At 60.1% G+C, this 16,702-nt stretch overlaps 3 protein-coding genes across 4 annotated transcripts in view; 1 reads left to right on the top strand and 2 right to left on the bottom strand.

The window, feature by feature from the left end:
* The window catches only part of NAV1 (neuron navigator 1), a 76,507-nt gene extending 74,431 nt beyond the window's left edge, over positions 1–2,076 (bottom strand). Inside the window, 1 exon segment of the mRNA XM_056361728.1 lies at positions 1,946–2,076. The gene's annotated coding sequence lies outside the window, so the exon portion shown is untranslated.
* Positions 2,077–2,781: 705 nt separating this feature from the next.
* RNPEP (arginyl aminopeptidase) lies at positions 2,782–10,506 on the top strand. Its single transcript, XM_056362064.1, has 11 exons — positions 2,782–3,189; positions 3,291–3,431; positions 4,907–5,055; positions 5,660–5,776; positions 5,901–6,136; positions 6,752–6,865; positions 7,137–7,249; positions 8,189–8,297; positions 8,908–9,132; positions 9,695–9,837; positions 10,270–10,506. The coding sequence occupies exons 1-11, from the start codon at positions 2,812–2,814 to the stop codon at positions 10,432–10,434; spliced, it is 1,890 nt and encodes a 629-aa protein (XP_056218039.1). The 5' UTR covers positions 2,782–2,811; the 3' UTR covers positions 10,435–10,506.
* A 2,201-nt stretch (positions 10,507–12,707) lies between these two features.
* Positions 12,708–16,702, bottom strand: part of LZTR1 (leucine zipper like post translational regulator 1) — a 34,630-nt gene continuing 30,635 nt past the window's right edge. For both annotated transcript variants that reach the window (XM_056362062.1, XM_056362063.1), the window contains 2 exons: positions 16,318–16,398; positions 12,708–13,496 (listed from right to left, as the gene is read on the bottom strand). In XM_056362062.1, the coding sequence (XP_056218037.1) occupies positions 13,380–13,496; positions 16,318–16,398 (198 nt within the window). In that variant the 3' untranslated portion in view covers positions 12,708–13,379. The remainder of the gene's footprint in view (positions 13,497–16,317; positions 16,399–16,702) is intronic.

The raw sequence follows: 16,702 nt of genomic DNA, 5'->3' as shown, positions 1-16,702 counted from the left end.
CCACACTCCCCATCCCACCACATTTCCCCCAGTTCAGACCTGCCCTGGCCCCCCAGGAGCCGGTTCCGTGCCCAGGACACGTGGTGGGGCTGGATCCAGCCCATGCCCATGGCCCAGGAGCATTTTGCCCCATCTGGTCCCGGGAAGCCACTGTGGGGGGAGCTGAGGCACAGGGCTGGCAGGGCGAGGAGGGCACTGAGGTGGCGCAGGCTGTGAGCTGGATGAGGCCAGGGCCATGGGGAGTGGACGGGCCATGTGCCGGCAGCTCCTGCCCACCAGAGAGGCCGCAGGCAGCCCTGCACCCCCCCAGCACCGCATGGGCAGTTACTCAGCGCCTGAGAAATGACTCAGCCAGGATCCGGCCAGGCCAGCCGGGATTTCCTGACTCAGCTTCCCTGGCTGCAAAACTGGGGGGGTCTAACCCCACCTTGCAACAACACAGACACCAACACATCCTGTCACGGGGTGCAGGGGGCTCCCCCCATCCCTGTGACCCCCCTGGGAGCACCTGGACATTTGCTGGCACCAGGAATGACGGCATGAGCAGTTACGGCAAAGCCCTGGGGAGCAGAGGCAGCACCCCAGCAACTGTGGGCAAACCCTGCTGGCATGCGGGACACGTGCTCACCGCTGCGGGCCAGCCGTGGCACCAGCAGGACCACCGTGGCACCGGCAGCCCGGCACACCCAGGCTCTCTGGCTTTCCTCCCAGTTGTTTTTTTTCCTAGGTGAAACCCAGGGAAACAGAAGCCCCAGCACATGCACACTGCAGGTCTTCACTGCTGCCCTCCCACGAGGTGATGGCACGTTAATGTCCCGTGGGGGACACAGCCCATGCTGAAGTCACCTCTAAGATTTCCCCCTGTGCCATCCCAGTTTGGCTGCAGTGCCGAGCAAAGCCGGGCTGTGACACCACCGGCTCCACGGGAGCCATCCCACACGGGGCCTGCGGATGTTCTTCGGGGTGGCCGAGCATCTCCGGGGTGGTGGAGCACCCCTAGGGTGGCCGAGCACCCAGCAGGGAGAAGCCATCGGGCTCCCAAGCCCCTTCACTACTGGTGAAACCAGCACTTCAAAAAAGCCCAAGTCTCCACTGCCCTCCTTGCTGACCCCACGCCAGCATGGGGACATGGAACATCTGGAGCTGCACGGCCCTGGGCACCATCCAGGGAGCAGCCATCCAGGGAGCACCTTCCCGTACCCGAAATGAGGGCAGACACCACAAGCTGCTGGCACCAACCCGTGCTGCCTGCAGAGAGGAGATGTGGGGCAGCAGCACAGGCCAGCTCTCTGGAGAGCCGCCACCCCTTCGGGCAGCCCCCCTGCCTCAGTTTCCCCCATCGCCCTTCGCTGGCGCTGCGGTCCTCGCCGGGGCCGGTTCGGGGAGGCAAGGCAGCAGCAGGCAGCACCGGCACCGGCCCCAGCACCGCAGCGGCTCCCCACAGACCCCCTCTGCCGGGGCCGGGACCGGGGGTGTCTGGGGGACACGAGGGGCTCTGGGACACGGGAACTGGCCGGGCCAGGCTGCTCTTGGGGCTGCCCGTGCTGGGGCTGCCCGTGCTGGGGCTCCCACTGCTGAAACGGGGCCCCGGCGGAGAGGTGGGGACATTGGGGGGCACAGGGGAGGGGACGCGGGGGGCTGCCGCCAGTGTCAGGCAGTGACAGCCCCCGGAGCCGCTGCCTGTCACCCCAGTCCCTGCCAGGGCATCCCCCGTGTCACCGCTGGTCCCCTCAGGGTGGCCCCATCACCTCGGTCCGCACGGGGGTGCCCCCCATCATCTGCCGTCCCCAGCAGGTTGCCCCCCGTGTCTCCCCGGTCCCCACCGGGGTGCCCTCCATCACCCCATGTCCCCGGCGGGGTGCCCCCCGTGTCTCCCCGGTCCCCCTCGGGGCGTCCCCCCCGCCGTGCCCCCGGGGCAGAGCCAGGCGGCCGGCGCGGCACTCACCGCTCGCTGCGCCCCGTCCCGTCCCGTCCCGCCCCGCCGCGGGCAGCGCCCGGTGCCGCCGCCGGTGTCAGCCCGGCAGAGCGGCCGCGGGACCCCGCGCAGGGCCGGGCCGCCCCGGGGAGGAGTCACGCAGGCCCCTGCCCGGCCCCGCCGCCCGGGGGTGCCCGCCCCTGCCCCCCGCTCCCCGCGGGCCGGCCCCGCCCGCCTTCAGCCCCCCCGCTGCCGCCCCGGCGCGGCGCCCGGAGACGGGGGCGAAGCCGGAGCCGAGGGCGCCCCGGAGCCCCCGGACCCCCCCCGGCCCGTGGATTCCTCCGACGGATCCCTCTCCATGGACCCCCATCACGGATCTCTCTCCGGACCCCTTATAGACCCACCCGCGGATCCCCTCCCTATGGATCTCGGCGTGGACCCTCCCAGGGATCCCGCTGGGCTTCCCCAGGGACCCCCCCCGCCCCAGGGATCCCGCCCCGGGGCCCGCCCGCCACCGCCCCTCGCCCCGCCCTGTCCCTGTCCCTGTGCCCGGCCCCGGCCCCGGCCCCGGCCCCGGCCCCGGCCTGCCCCTTCCGGCACGGCGCGGCCCGGCCTGGCCCGGCGCGGCTCAGCCCGGCGCAGCCCAGCTCAGCCCGGCCCGGCTCGGAACAGCCCGGCACCGCTCGGCCCGGCGCAGCCCAGCTCAGCCCGGCACCGCTCGGCCCGGCGCAGCCCAGCTCAGCCCGGCCCAGCCCGGCTCGGCCCGGCGCGGCTCAGCCCGGCACCGCTCGGCCCGGCGCAGCCCAGCTCAGCCCGGGCGGCCCGGCGCGGCTCAGCCCGGCACCGCTCGGCCCGGCGCAGCCCAGCTCAGCCCGGGCGGCCCGGCTCGGCCCGGCATGGCGGCGGACGCGGGCTCGGCCAGCAGCGCGGCGCTCTGGGCGCTGCGGCACCTGCACCTGGACCTGCACGTGGCCTTCGGGGCGGGGGGCGCGGGGCGGCTGCGGGGGGCGGCGCGGCTGGAGCTGGAGCCGCGGGCCGGGGGCGCGGGGCCGGGGCCGCTGCGGCTGGACGCGCACCCCAGCTTGGCCGTGCGCCGCGCCGTGCTCCTGCCGCCCCCCGGCGCCCCCCCGGGCCGCGGCCCGCAGCCGGTGCCGGTGGAGAGCCGCCCCTTCGCCAGCTACGGCAGCGCCCTGCACGTCGCCCTGCCGAGCGCCCCCCCCGCCGGGCAGCGCGTCGCCCTCGAGATCGAATACGAGGCGGGCGGGGGGCCCGGGGTGAGCGAGGCGGGGGGTCGCACCCACCCTCCCCCGGGAGGAGCCCCCTCGCGGCTCCGCCAGGCGCGGGGGGCGGCCGCCTGACCGCCCCCCCCCCGCAGGTGTGCTGGCTGGCCCCCGAGCAGACGGCGGGCAGGCGGAAGCCCTTCATGTACACGCAGGGCCAGGCCGTCCTCAACAGGTCCTTCTTCCCCGGCTTCGACACCCCCGCCGTCAAATGCACCTACTCGGCCACCGTGAAGGTAAGCGGTGCCCCCGGCCCCCCGCGCCCAGCGGCAGCGAAACCCACCGGGTCCCTCCCAGGGTGTCCCAAAACATTGGGCGTCGCGGCAGTGATGCCACCCGGGCCCACGACACCAGCACATCGGAGGCGATCCTCGTCATGCTCACCTCAAATCCTCCACCACGGGCCCCCGGCAGCGAAGGCACCCAGAAATAATTCATTTGTGCTCCTGTTTGTACGTTCGCCTCCAGACGGGTGCCAGCAGCCTGCCACGGTGGCCCTGGCTGCTCCCCAGCCCCACGCTGGCTTGTGAGCCCGGAGCACGTGCCGGCACCGCTGAAGGCTCTTCTCTCCCCGTGGGAGGTGGCCGAAATACTCGGTGCTTGAGGCCAAAATACTGGCTAACTGTCGGGATCAGCGCATCGTGTGAACCTCCCCGCTCTGCTCCTGCTGCTGCGTTTCTCTGAGTAATTCCTCCAGTTACCGGAGAAAACCCCGGGTTTGCCCCGTGGCGGCTGAGGGCAGCGAGATGCTCTTGGTGTGTGTATCAGCAGGAGGGCAACTGGGACGAGCTGAGTCTGGGGGGCCACAGCCGGTGGGTGTGGGTGACACTGGGCTGTGCTGGGTCCTGGCGGTGGTGCCGGGGCTGATGAGCTTCCAGGATGGAAGAAACAGCCGCTGGTCCCCAGGTTTTGTACAGAAACGGGATAAATAATCCAGATTCCCTCTTGCGTGTGTGCAGGCAGGCATGCGGCGGCACCGGCACTGGGCTGCCCCAGCATGCTGGCTGGCCACGGGCGAGGGAAGCTGCATGTCGCTGTGACACCAAGCCAGTGCCGATGGCACGTAGTGGCATCAGCTGGTGAGGCCGGAATGTATCTGATTATTTTGCCTCTTGCTCCGACTTCCACCCTTCAAAGTTTCGGCACAGTGCCCTCGCCAAAGGGCGAGCACGGGGCTCGGCTGTTGTACAGCCCCGGAGTGATGCTCTGTGCCAAGAGACCCGTCCTCCCCACGGCACCGCAGGGGCTTGCCCCGTGTTCGGAAGAGGAGAGACTGGATCAGCCTCCCAGGGCTTGGCCCCGGCCACTGGGTCGGCTGCAGGTTCTACTTTGGATTGAGAATGGGAAAAACAAGTTGTGTAAGAAACGGGAGGAGAGCCAGCGTCTGAAGGGCCTGCGTCCTCTGCCCTTCCAGCACCTGTGACTCCAGCGTTTATCTCGCACGCAGCTCCGGCTGTCCCGGTGTTGCACCCAGCTGATGTCTGAGCCCAAGTGCTGAGTGACGCTGTCACAGGGATGTGGCTGTGATCCCGTGCTGGAGCTTGGGGCTTTACTGCTCTGCGCCCCAAAACCTGCAGTGCCCACGGACCTGGCCACCTTCAGCGCGCTGGGACTTGTTCACCATCAGACATTGCGGCGTCCCTGGCTGGGTTAACTGATGTCCCGCTCCATACGGTATGGGTCTAATAGATGTTTTTATCTATGTGTCCAGGTCCCCGAGGGTTTCACGGCTGTGATGAGTGCCACAAGCTGGGAGAAGCAGGAGGATAACACCTTCGTCTTCAAGATGTCCCATCCGATCCCCTCCTACCTGATCGCTCTGGCTGTCGGGGACATCGTGTCTGCTGAAGTTGGCCCAAGGTAAGTGGCTCTGGAGGAGACCTGAGCGTTAAGGCCTGGCTGTGGGAGCCACACGGTGAAGTTCTGTTGCTGTGCGGCCCTGTGACAGCTACCTGCTGCCTCTCCCTGCTCCGCGGTCTCTGGAGAGCAGGCAGTGCAGGGATGCTGCCGTAGGCGTGACCTGGTCAGTCCTGTGCCTGCTGTGCGCGTGGCGCTGCTCGTCAGGCTGCGGGCCCTGCGGGGTGAGGGTTCTCGCTCTTGAGAGAGGAGCAGCCTCCATGCTAGGTCCCCTCGCCTTCGAGGGTGTCCCTGGCTCTGCTCGTTTTACCCCCGTGCACGTGAATGAAAGCAGCGGGTCCCCATTCATGGAGGGTCCCGCGTCCCTTCCCAAGGCCGCTGGTGTGCTTGGGCTCCCAGCTGTCACAGCAGCCATATAAAAGCCCTTTGACATTTGGACAAGGGAAGAAATTACAGCAGTTTGCACTGTCAGCCTCATCAGCTTCCTTTATCAGCAGGCTTTTATTTTGCTGTGTGTGCAGTATAAATGTGTGCAGGTTTTGTCTGGTGGAGCAATAGGGTGAAAGTCTGCTCGCGGTTAAAAGTTCCTCTTTTGCCACTTGGCCAGGAGCCGTGTCTGGGCCGAGCCCTGCCTGATCGAGGCTGCGAAGACGGAGTACAGTGGGGTGATTGAGGAGTTCCTGGCAGTTGGGGAGAAGCTCTTTGGGCCTTATGTGTGGGGCAGGTATGGCCTCCTGGCCCTGGCAGACCTGGTTCTCCAGGGCTGGGGAGGGAGCCCCCCCCCCCGTCCCCAGTCGCATCCAGGGCCGGAGGTGGCTCTGACCCAAGTGTCTGTGCTTCCCCGGCAGGTACGACGTCCTGTTCATGCCGCCCTCCTTCCCCTTTGGCGGGATGGAGAATCCCTGCCTCACCTTTGTGACACCCTGCCTGCTGGCCGGGGACCGCTCCTTGGCGGACGTCATCATCCACGAGATCTCCCACAGCTGGTTTGGCAACTTGGTCACCAACGCCACCTGGGGCGAGTTTTGGCTCAATGAGGGCTTCACCATGTACGCCCAGCGGCGCATTTCCACCGAGGTCTATGGTGCGTGGCCTTGCCTGGCTGCGGGTTGCCGAGTCCCCGCGTGCAGCCGTGCTGTCGCAGCGGGACCCGCATGGGTCCGGGCTCCACGTGCTGCAGCTCAGCGCATCCCTCCGCGCGCTGCTTGCAGGGATGGAGCCTGTGCTGCACCTCGGAAGAGGGGAGGAGCAGCAGCCTGCGACACCCCAGGGGTTTGGTGTCAGCAGCCACCCCCCCCCCCCGTGCTCTGACATGGAAGGAGCCCCTGCAGCCCTGCCAGGGCCGTGGGCGCTGCGATCCTGCCCACCCTCACCGTCCTCTTGCTCCCGCAGCTCCCTGGTGGAGCTGATACCAGCTGCCCTGAGCTCCCCCTGGACACGCAGGCGCATCCAGCAGCTCCGGCACTCCCGGCATCGGTTCCTGTTGTCAGATAAACTTAAATGGCTCTAAAAACCTCCTGCTGAGAGCTGGGTTGTCGTGCCTCTTTGCACTTCTACCACCCCAATGCCTTGGTTATCGGTTTTCTCCTCTCCCAGCTCATACACTAATGCTGTTTCCCTCCTGCAGCACATCAGTGTGCCCGAGGCATGCAGGGGTCTGCTGGGGGTCTCTGAATGCCTCCTGGTTGTCTCTGCCCAGGTCTGGCGTACACCTGCCTGGAGGCTGCGACGGGAAGGGCCCTCCTGCGCCAGCACATGGACAGCACCGGGGAGGACCATCCGCTCAACAAGCTGCGGGTGGTCATCGAGCCAGGTCCGTGGGGTGTCCCTGTCCTCCCGCAGCTGGCTGGGGGGGAGCGGGGGGGGGGTGAGGTGTGGTGCTGGGGGGAGGAAGCCCTGCCACTGAGGTGTTTCATGGCTTGCAATAAAACTGGCACTGGTGGTGGGACCCGAGCGAGGCGATGGCTCCAGGAGGGATGCACCAGGCTTGCAGCTGGCACGGAAAGCAGAAATCTGGGCACACATGGGAGCTGGTTTGTTTTGCAGATGCACAGCCAATTCCTGAGGGTTTTCCCTTTTTCTAGGTGTCAATCCAGATGACACGTACAACGAAACGCCCTACGAGAAGGGGTACTGCTTCGTGAGCTACTTGGCCCATCTCGTGGGGGACCAGAGCAAGTTTGACGCCTTCCTCCAGGTTGGTGCGAGGAGCTGTGGGGTGCAGGTGCCTGCGGTGGGAGGCTGGAGCGCAGCGGGACCCTGGGAAGGACGGGCTGAGCAGGGTGGCTCAGGAGAGGAAGAGATGGGAAATGGGGTCCTGGGGGGAATGAGATGAGGGCAGTGTCATGGTTTAACCCCAGCTGGTAACTGAGTCCCGTGCAGCTGCTTGTCACCCCCCTACCCCGAGGGAGGGGGAGGAGAATCAGGAAGGAATGTAAAACTCAAGGATTGAGATAAGAACAATTTAATAGTTGTAATAAAATAAACCAAATACCACTACTACTAATAATAACACATATATAATAATAATAATAATAGTAGTTAAACCATTATAATGAAAAGGAGGGAAAAGGGGAGAGGAACAAAATCTGAAGAGAAGGGAGAACAGAAACAAAGTGATGCACAGTACAGTTGCTCACCCTCTGCTGACTGACGGCCAGTGATCCGCTGGCCCCGGCCAACTCCCTCCAGTTCATACGCCCAGCGTGATGTCCTGTGGTATGGAACATCCCTCTGGCTAGTTCGGGGCAGCTGTCCTGGCTGTGGCCCCGCTCAGTTTCTTCTGCCCCACCAGCCTTCCTGCTGGCAGGGCCTGAGAAATGGAAAAGTCTCTGAGTGAATATAAAGATTACTTAGCAACAACTGAAAACATCAGTGAGTTACCAACGTTGTTCTCACACCAACCCCAAAACACGGCACTGCACTGGATACTGAAGAGAATTTGCTGTATCCCAGCTGAAAGCAGGACACAGAGCTCGGCCAGTGCTGGCAGCAGGCGGTGGCAGCACTCGGAGGTGTCCAGGGGATGCAGGGGGCTGGTGGGGGCTCAGCAGCATCCTGTGAGATGGAGCATGGGGAGGGCCGGGCAGCACTGCCGGGGTGGGCACGTGTCAACACGCCCTGGCCGTCCCTGCAGGCCTATGTGAACCGGTTCAAGTTCCAGAGCATCACATCCGATGATGCCCTGGGTTTCTTCCTGGAGTATTTCCCGGAGCTGAAGGAGAAAGGCGTGGACTCCACCCCAGGTCAGCACGGCGCCCTCCTGGCCAGGGCACAGGGTGTCGCTTTGCAAACCAGACGCCCATGGGCACCGGAGCTGTCCCCGTCCCCCGCAGACCCTGTGCATGCTGGTTTGTGCGTTTTCCTGGAGACACTGCCACCACCGCTCGCCTCGGCTACAGCAGCAGGGGCTCAGCACCGGCTGGCCCAGCATCAGGCACTAACCTGGGCTTGGGTGCTCACCTGCTCAGACTGATGATTTTTTCCCCTGCACAAATCCAGCCCATGCTTCGCGCTCGGGTGCCGTTTCCCAGCGAGTCTCTGATGTTTGCCGGCGGAACCGCTGGCGAGTGCTGGGATCAGGCTGAGCCTGCGCCCCAGGCTTGGTGCGGCCTGGCTGCGGAGATCCAGGCTTGGCAGGAGCTTTCCGTGCTGGTGGCAGGGCTGTTGCTGCACAAGCACACACCGAGCCCAGGGTGGCTCAACGGCCTTACCCCATTAGTTCTGCTTGTCACCATCCCCAAGCTGGGGTGCTGGGGACACCCTCGGAGGAGGCGGTGGGATGTATGGGCAGCAGCACCTGGTGTGGGGTTCAGAAAACCAGTCCCAGCTCTTCCCCCCTTTTCCTTGCCACAGGCTTCGAGTTTGACCGCTGGCTGAACACGCCGGGCTGGCCGCCCTACCTGCCCGACCTCTCGCCGGGGGAGCAGCTGATGAAGCCGGCGGATGAGCTGGCAGAGCTTTGGGCTGCTGATGGCTTGGACATGGAGGCGATCGAAGCTGTGGACATCATGGCCTGGAGGACATACCAGCTGGTCTACTTCTTGGATCAGGTCCTGCAGAAATCCCCCCTGCCAGAAGGTGAGGGCCAGGATGCCCGGGGCCCTGGTGCCTGCAGGAGGTGCCGGGTGATGTGTCCAGGTCCAGCCCACTGCCTGGGGATCTGAGGGCACGTTGGTGGGACACATGGGTGCGTGGCCATCAGCCCACCTCCGCCACAGTGCAGCAGTGTGGATCCTGGTGTCTTGGAAGCCTTGATCAGTGCAGCAGGGGGAAGCGTGTCCCCAGGCGCATGGGGACATGTGCAGTGGCAGGAAGGAGCCCTACTGTCCCCAGGCTGGCTCATCCGGGTTGTCACCTCCCTGTGTCACCTCCTCATTCCTTGCACTCTGCTGAGGGACCTGCCCACCCTTTGTGCTGGCGCCCTGAGCTGGGCACGAGGTTCTGGGGGGCTGCCTGGCCCCAGGCGCGCCCAGAGCTGGGGGTGCTGGCAGGGTCGGGGGACGCAGGTCTGGCTGGAGGAGGGCAGGATCCCCGAGGAGCTGCAGCGCAGTCAGGAGGAGCTGGCAGGGCCCCCCCGGCGCAGGGGCTGGGAGCTGGAGGTTGAGCCCCCTGGGGGATGGTGACCATCCCCATCTTGCAGGCAACGTGGAAAGGCTGAGCGCAGCGTACCCAAAGATCTCCAAGGCCCAGAACGCCGAGCTGCGGCTCCGCTGGTGCCAGATCGTTCTCAAGAACAACCTGGAGGCCGAGTACAGCAAGGTCAAGGACTTCCTCCACAGCCAGGTTGGTTCGGGATGGGTTCGGGGCACAGGACCTCCTGTGCCAGAGGGCCGGGGGCTGGTTCGTCTCTTGGTAGCCCCACCGAACGGTCTGGGTTGGATGGGACCTAAAAGACCAACCAGCCCGTTCCCACCCCCCGCCCTGGGCAGGGACACCCAGGACAGGGCCAGCTCTCCGGGCTGTGAGCACTTGTGGCCAGTTTGTCACCCACCAGTAATCACCAAGCCCTCCCCCCCCAGCCTGTGCTGACAGTGGGGACTTCAGGAGCTTCTCGGGGCCCCCTCCTCCTCCAGGGTCACGGGCTCCCCTCTCCCAGTGCCAGGGGCTGCCCATGGTGGCATTGTTCACCCTGTCCCCCAGCAGGGTGATGCTGGAGGTGCTGTGCCTGGGGCTGGGGGGGGGTCCTGGGTGTAACCCCCTGCTCCATCACTGCAGGGCAAGCAGAAGTACACCCTGCCCCTCTACCGCGCCATGTGGGGCGGCTCAGAGGCGGCGCGGGCCCTGGCCATGGAGACCTTCTCCGCTACGGCCCCGCAGCTCCACGTCAACGTCCAGAACTATGTCAGGAAGGTCCTGGGGCTGGGGGGGGCAGAGGCTTAGCACAGCCAGGGCTCCCCTCGGCCGGGCTGCGCTCCCTCGCTGCACACCTCATTAAACATGGGGAATTTTTAATGTCTCTTGTTGTGCTTTTCCCATTCCCAGCAACCCACGGGCAGCCTTAGCGTGACTCCCTGCTCCCGCCGCCCGGGAACGGGGCTGGGGCGGGAGGGGACCTCGCCGGTCCCCCCAGGTGAAGGGGCCTGGCGCTGGCCCCACCCACGGCCCCAACCCGCACCCATCCTGCCCGGCGCCTGCCACACTGTCACAGGTCCCACACAGCCTCAGCACCCCTGGGTGCTGCAGGAGGCAGGGGGCAAGTTGGGGAGCGCACCTCTTCCCTCTTCACACGACGACACGTCTGCCCCCGTCGCACTGGGGCTCACTCTGGGGTGGGGGACGCGGGTGCACACAGAGGCGGTGCCACACGCTTACCTCCCTCGCAGCATAAATCCCAGTGCGGACAGTGGCGCGAGTAAAGCACGACTCCAGGGCTTTGAAGAGCCAGCACGACCTACTATGGCAGAGACTGCAAGACAAAGCTGCACAGCCGTACTGTCACTTACTCCTCACCAAACGCAGGCGTATGAGCACACTCCCCGAAATTCCTGTACAAAACTGCCCCAAGGCTGCACTAACACCAGTAACCCCGGGGAGCTGCTGGCGTGGCCCGCCGAGGCGCGATGAGCGCACCCATCCCCAGACCCCTTCGGACACCCGGGCTGGCGGCGCCGGGTGCCCACCTGCCCCCACAGGACAGTCGGCCCGTTTCCCCCAGCAGCCCTGGCACTTCTCCCGAGACGCGGCCCGGCCCCGCAGGGCCAAGCTGTGGGGGGACTGGCTGCCGCGCTCCCGGCTGCGGGGGGCACAGCTCTGGCCACAGGCACCGGGCAGGTCCCCAGCTGCCCTCGGAGTAGCGCACGACCCCAGCACCCTGCACAACAGCGGCCCAGAGGCAAATCACAACAATGACGTAACGGTGCCACGGCCCGCGGTTTTTTCAGACGATAAATCCCACGGATGCAACTGACTAAGCACCCCAGTCACTAGAGCCACAGCTACGCCAAAACCCCTGCAAGGTGAAGATGGCCGCAGTGCCCCGGCTCGGGGGGTGCAGAGGCTGCGCATTTCCTCCCAGACGGGCTCAGGAGTAAGATCCAAACCCCAAACAGTTTGAGAAAACAGACCCAAAGGGTTATGGCATGGGTGGAATCAGCGCGTTGTTCCTTACTGAGGGAACAAGGCTGCACGTTTGGGAAATGGGTGTCCTCTAGTGGAGTCAGCATGGCTGAAAATAACTTGCAGTATTCTTACAGGTTGTAGTGTACAACCTTTCTCCATTTGCAGATGATCTGTGTTCCCAGGGGACATGCAGGCTGATAACCCCTGATAAGAGACTTCATTACCTATGAGGCATCTGGAAATAATCCCTCCACGTGAAAATGAGCCCTTGGCTCTCAGATGCATCTGCCACCTCTGGTCTGACTCACCTGAGCAAGCCATCAGCTGGGAGACAGATCAGTGGTCCCTAAAGCACTTTGCTTGGATCAACTGACACGACACATTCTCCACTGCACAGAGACTGCAGCACACCAACGCAGGCACGGGCATGTCACGCTACAGGGTGCTGAACAGGAGCTCACAACTCACACCACACTGGGGACACTTACTGGCCCCAATTAAACATGGCTGCAAGGGTGGAAACACAGGGGCGGGAGGGACCTTCCACGGCTCCTGCTCAAGCCAGCTCTTGCCATTCCAAACAGCCAAGCAGAGCAGCACCACATCAGCGCCGCCTTCTGCATCACCTCTGTGAGCTGGTGCAGCTTAAGGCAGGACAAGAGTTTGGCTCCCAGCTTCTGTGCCACTCACTCCCTCTGGGCTGTGCTGGTGGCTCCCGGCAGCGCTGGGGAGCTGTTCTGCCACCGTGACACCAGCTGATCTCCAACACGCCCCAACCAAGCTGCACCGTGCAGCAGCCAGGGAGAGGTGAAGCTCCTCTCCCCTCTGCAGTGTGGGAAGCATCCAGCATGGCAGGGAGCTGCGGGGCTGCCACCGGGAGGGAACAGCAGCTGCTTCTGAACTGGCTGGGAAGGGCACTCTGCCTTTATCCACTTCCCTGCAAAGGCAATGACTAACGAAGACACTTCAGCATAAAATTAGTAACAAGATGTAGCACACTTATTTTTAACAAAGTGACCTTCATCAAGCTCAGAGATCTTTTTGCTTAATTTTTTCCAAAATGAAAGCCAAGTCAATCATGAAATGCCAGGAGATGATGTTAACTCTTTATTAATAAATTGATTTAGAATGGCTTAGCGAGGCAGGATTAATGGATCTGATGGGCAGAAAGGACTCCTGTAACCTTCTAGTCTGACCTGCTGCAGAACACAGGTCTGGACTTCCTGCAGTCCACCAATCTAGGCAGCTGCAAAAAGGTATCTTTTTAATCCACACCGCAAAGAGTCTCTGAAAAGTCACTACATTCTGGTCCAGTGATCAGCCTCACTGCAAACACCACAGTCTGTTTCCAGTTTTGTTGTAACTGACTTCCCCTTACAGCCCCTGGCTGTGTCAGCTGAAGTTGTTTAAATATTGTGTTTCAAAGTATTAATGACTCTCTTACTCATGACTGCTTTATTTTACAGTATAAAAGTAATAATGGGCTTGATTCTGAACTTAAGTTACTCCCAAACCCACACAGAATAAATTCATTCCTGTAATGGTTTCAATTTTACATTTGCGTAACAGAGACCAAACCCTTCTCCACAAAGGTACAAACCAAGCAAATCCACGGCAGAGCAAGTCAGCTGTCCGTGCTCCTCTGGGCCTCCTGCTATATTGTGCAGACGCTCTGAGCAGCTCAGTATGGAATGGTAAAAAAGCATCAGCTGTAAAGTGCTAGTTTTTTTGGAGGAGCAAATGAGAAGTTTGATTACCAAAGCATGTCATATGTCTGAGCCCAGCTCTGCACACTGCTTGTCTGATATGTGGTTAGCTAACGACTCTATGATGTCAAGGAGGAGCAGCTGACTTAGGGAGCGGAGATTTGGCAACTTGGAGACCTTCAAGGAAAAGAAAAACAGAACAGAAAAAAAACAAAGAAATTAAACCCCTCCCCATCATAGCTGACGTATCCCCATTTTACCCCTGCCATCCTGCGTGAAACAGGCAGGTCAGGCAAGTCAAAGGCTGGGCGCAAACTGCCTGAAATCGCAGTCGTGGAGCTGGGCTGCAGAGAATGGCCTGCAGGGGCTCCAGTCATGACCTCCTGCGCCCATAACCCGATTTCGAGTGCTGCATGGAGGGGATGGGGATGGAGAAGAGCAGAAATGCTGACTCCAGCACCGCCTCTCTGAGAAAGCAGTGTAATTACTGTTTATATTGACAACTCTACTGCTAATGGATGCCAGCTAAGCACTCTGCTAAAAGCAAAGCTGGGCTCCAGCACAACCCTGAACTTTGAAGTCTGTTTCTACTAAGAACATGACTTAGGACCTGATCTCTCCACTCCTGCATGCTCCTAAGGACAGCTCGTGCTCAGTGTCCACGGTGGCTTTGCTGGCATGCCTCCTGCAGTCAAAGTGGGTCACTGGAGCACTAGCCAACAAAAACCTTCACCACATCAGATATTTGGGAACCTGCAACGAACTTTATGCTCTTAGACTGTTCAGAAGCTCAACTGTTATCAAAAAGGAGCTCCACACATTCCTTCCTTCTCCACAACCTCTAGTAATGAGCCAGTATTCCCTCCTAGCTTTATTAACACGCATGCCCAGCCTTGAAGGCAGCCTCTGCCTAAAAGCCTTACCCAGCCTGTGTTAACTGATCCAATAAAAGATTATCACCTCACTCTTAAGAAGCTTGACTGTGATAAAGAATAACAATGTCCTGAGCATCTTTTGAAATCCAGGAAGGAAATGGCTGAGTATGCTTTCAGAAAGAGCTCAGGACACATGCTTGAAGTAATAACCCCAAAATACGGGTCTGTGAGGACTGGGAGGGAGAGAGCCCCGTAACACCGCTGGGAATCCTGCCCCTGCACTGAGGCACGCACTGCAGAGAACAGAGCAGGGTGTCAGTTCAAACACTTCAGAACAACAGTTTTATTAGGGCTTTTGCACAACACTGACACACAAGAGCCTAAAAACACGTTGTCCAAACTAAGTGAACCTGTGGGAACAGCTCTTCAGTTCACGTTCTTATTGCGGGGAAAACTTAACAGTCCAAATCAAGATCAGCATTAATCAAGCTGGAAGAACAGGAGATCCCAACAGCCGTACACCCAGCCTGCCTAAGCCTTGGTGACCCACCAGGCTTGCACAGCTAGAACAAATCACCCTTCAGAGCCTGTGGCTTGCAGAGAGGGAGAATGGCAAGCATTCGTGCCCAGCCACACATAGAGCCACCCAGTGCTGGGCCAAAAATCACACACTGAAGCCTCTCAGACCGAAGAAAAACATTGCATAATTAAGATTTCTTCGTTCACATCTGCTTGACAGTTTTCCAGCCACATTTTGATGGAAACTGTTCTAACAGTCAACAGTTTAAATATAAAACGTTCCACATATTCTGGTTAGTGGAGTACAATTGAGTAATACCCTTCAGTTCAAATCTCTTTTTCTGAAATGTTGCAATATTCATCTCCCCCCTATACGTTCTGGTGAGAAACGTGCCAAACTGTTTGTCTTCCTGTGGTCTCCACTGGGAAGTTGAGACCAGACTATCTGCTCTCGGGGACTGTAATGCATTGACCTCAAACCCCAGGAGCTGTCCCAGCTGCCAGGCTATGCTGTAACCCACGGTGGGACCACTCTCTGTCCCCTGCTGACGATGGGTCGCTCTGCAGGATCCGCAAGGCCAGAAAAAAAAAAATAAAATGAAGGCAGAGGCTGTAACCTCACGCTGGGGACTCTCCACCAGAAGCATGACTCCTGCATGCTGGCTCCACTCTCAAAGCTTTTGATGTATCTTCAGTTACTTCTGAATGCAAAACACATTATGCTTGGGAACTCAGGCATTTAATAGAGCCTGAACACCTCCCTCTGTCTCACCTCTAGATACAAATGGGACTTAGCAGCGCTTTCCTTCTCTATGGGCAGCAACGGGAGGGACCGTGAGTTTAGATACACAAAATAGTGTGAGCTACCTGAGTACGAACTACAGAATTATTAACAGCAAGTACGTAGCGTCCAGAAATTCCAATTCCTGTGATTTACCTACCGATTTCAACAATGCTAGTAAGTTGTGCAATGAGCTGGTGCCATGCTGGGGAACTCTCATGGAGGGATCATATATCACAGGAACAACTAAATGACAATACCCTTACTCTCTTGAGTGAGGACAGGAATACCAGCACATCAGGCTCTTGACCTTTCCTATCACTAATGCAAAATCCTACGTATCAAAACATGGAAATTACAGAAAGCCCAGCCACAATATGGTAATTCACCTTTTGAGCACATGACAACATAACGTCTATGAAAGAGAATAGTTCAAGAGAAATATGAACAGCACACTCATGACTGCTAGAGAAAGTGTGATCTGTGCCCTCAATACATAACAAACTTATCTTGCTATATACATGAGAACCCAACGATGGCATGGCACAAAATTAACAGCTGGAATAAGTGCAAATGGAAGCAATTCTGGGTAACTTCTGTTTTGGAAGGTCTTCACGCTTCCAAACTAGGCTGTTCTAGTCTTTCATTTATTTTCGGTGTGAAAAGTATGCCTAGCAGATTTGCCAGTGTCAGTAACATGCAGCCAGCTCTCAGCTGTCTCAGACGAGAAAGAATGAGACAGATTCCTACATTAATGCATCTTTTACCAACACAGCGACAGAGGACAGCAGCTCTCAAAAGCCCCAGAAAAGATGCAACCAACCTTGGTGAACTGGTGAACAATTATGTGCAGGCAGTGCCTCTTCATGTCCAGGGCTTGGGTTTTGTCAGCTGCCTCTAAAATCTAGAGCAAAAGCAAGAATGTGATTTTCTTTCTGCATAGCTCAGATGTGCAGCGCACAAACACTGTTCTCACTCAGGGGAGGTAATTCCTCTGAGCTAGGGAAACATCTCAATTTTTCATGACAAACCTGAATCTTTTTTGAACTATCAAAAAATAAGCTTTGGATTTAAAACATATGGAGTCCTCAGGAGATAATCAGTAGGAAACTGCAGATCTGTTTCAGAGCCGGGTTCCCTCACGTGCCCCAGCTGAGACTGGCAAGAGCCAAAAGCAGTTAATGCTGGAATTGATTCTGCTCGTGTTG

This window comes from Falco biarmicus, chromosome 16 (genome assembly GCF_023638135.1).
Source record: "Falco biarmicus isolate bFalBia1 chromosome 16, bFalBia1.pri, whole genome shotgun sequence".
Classification (NCBI taxonomy): domain Eukaryota; kingdom Metazoa; phylum Chordata; class Aves; order Falconiformes; family Falconidae; genus Falco; species Falco biarmicus.
Note: the sequence above shows the minus strand (reverse complement) of the source record. Positions and strands in the feature narration are given on the sequence as shown.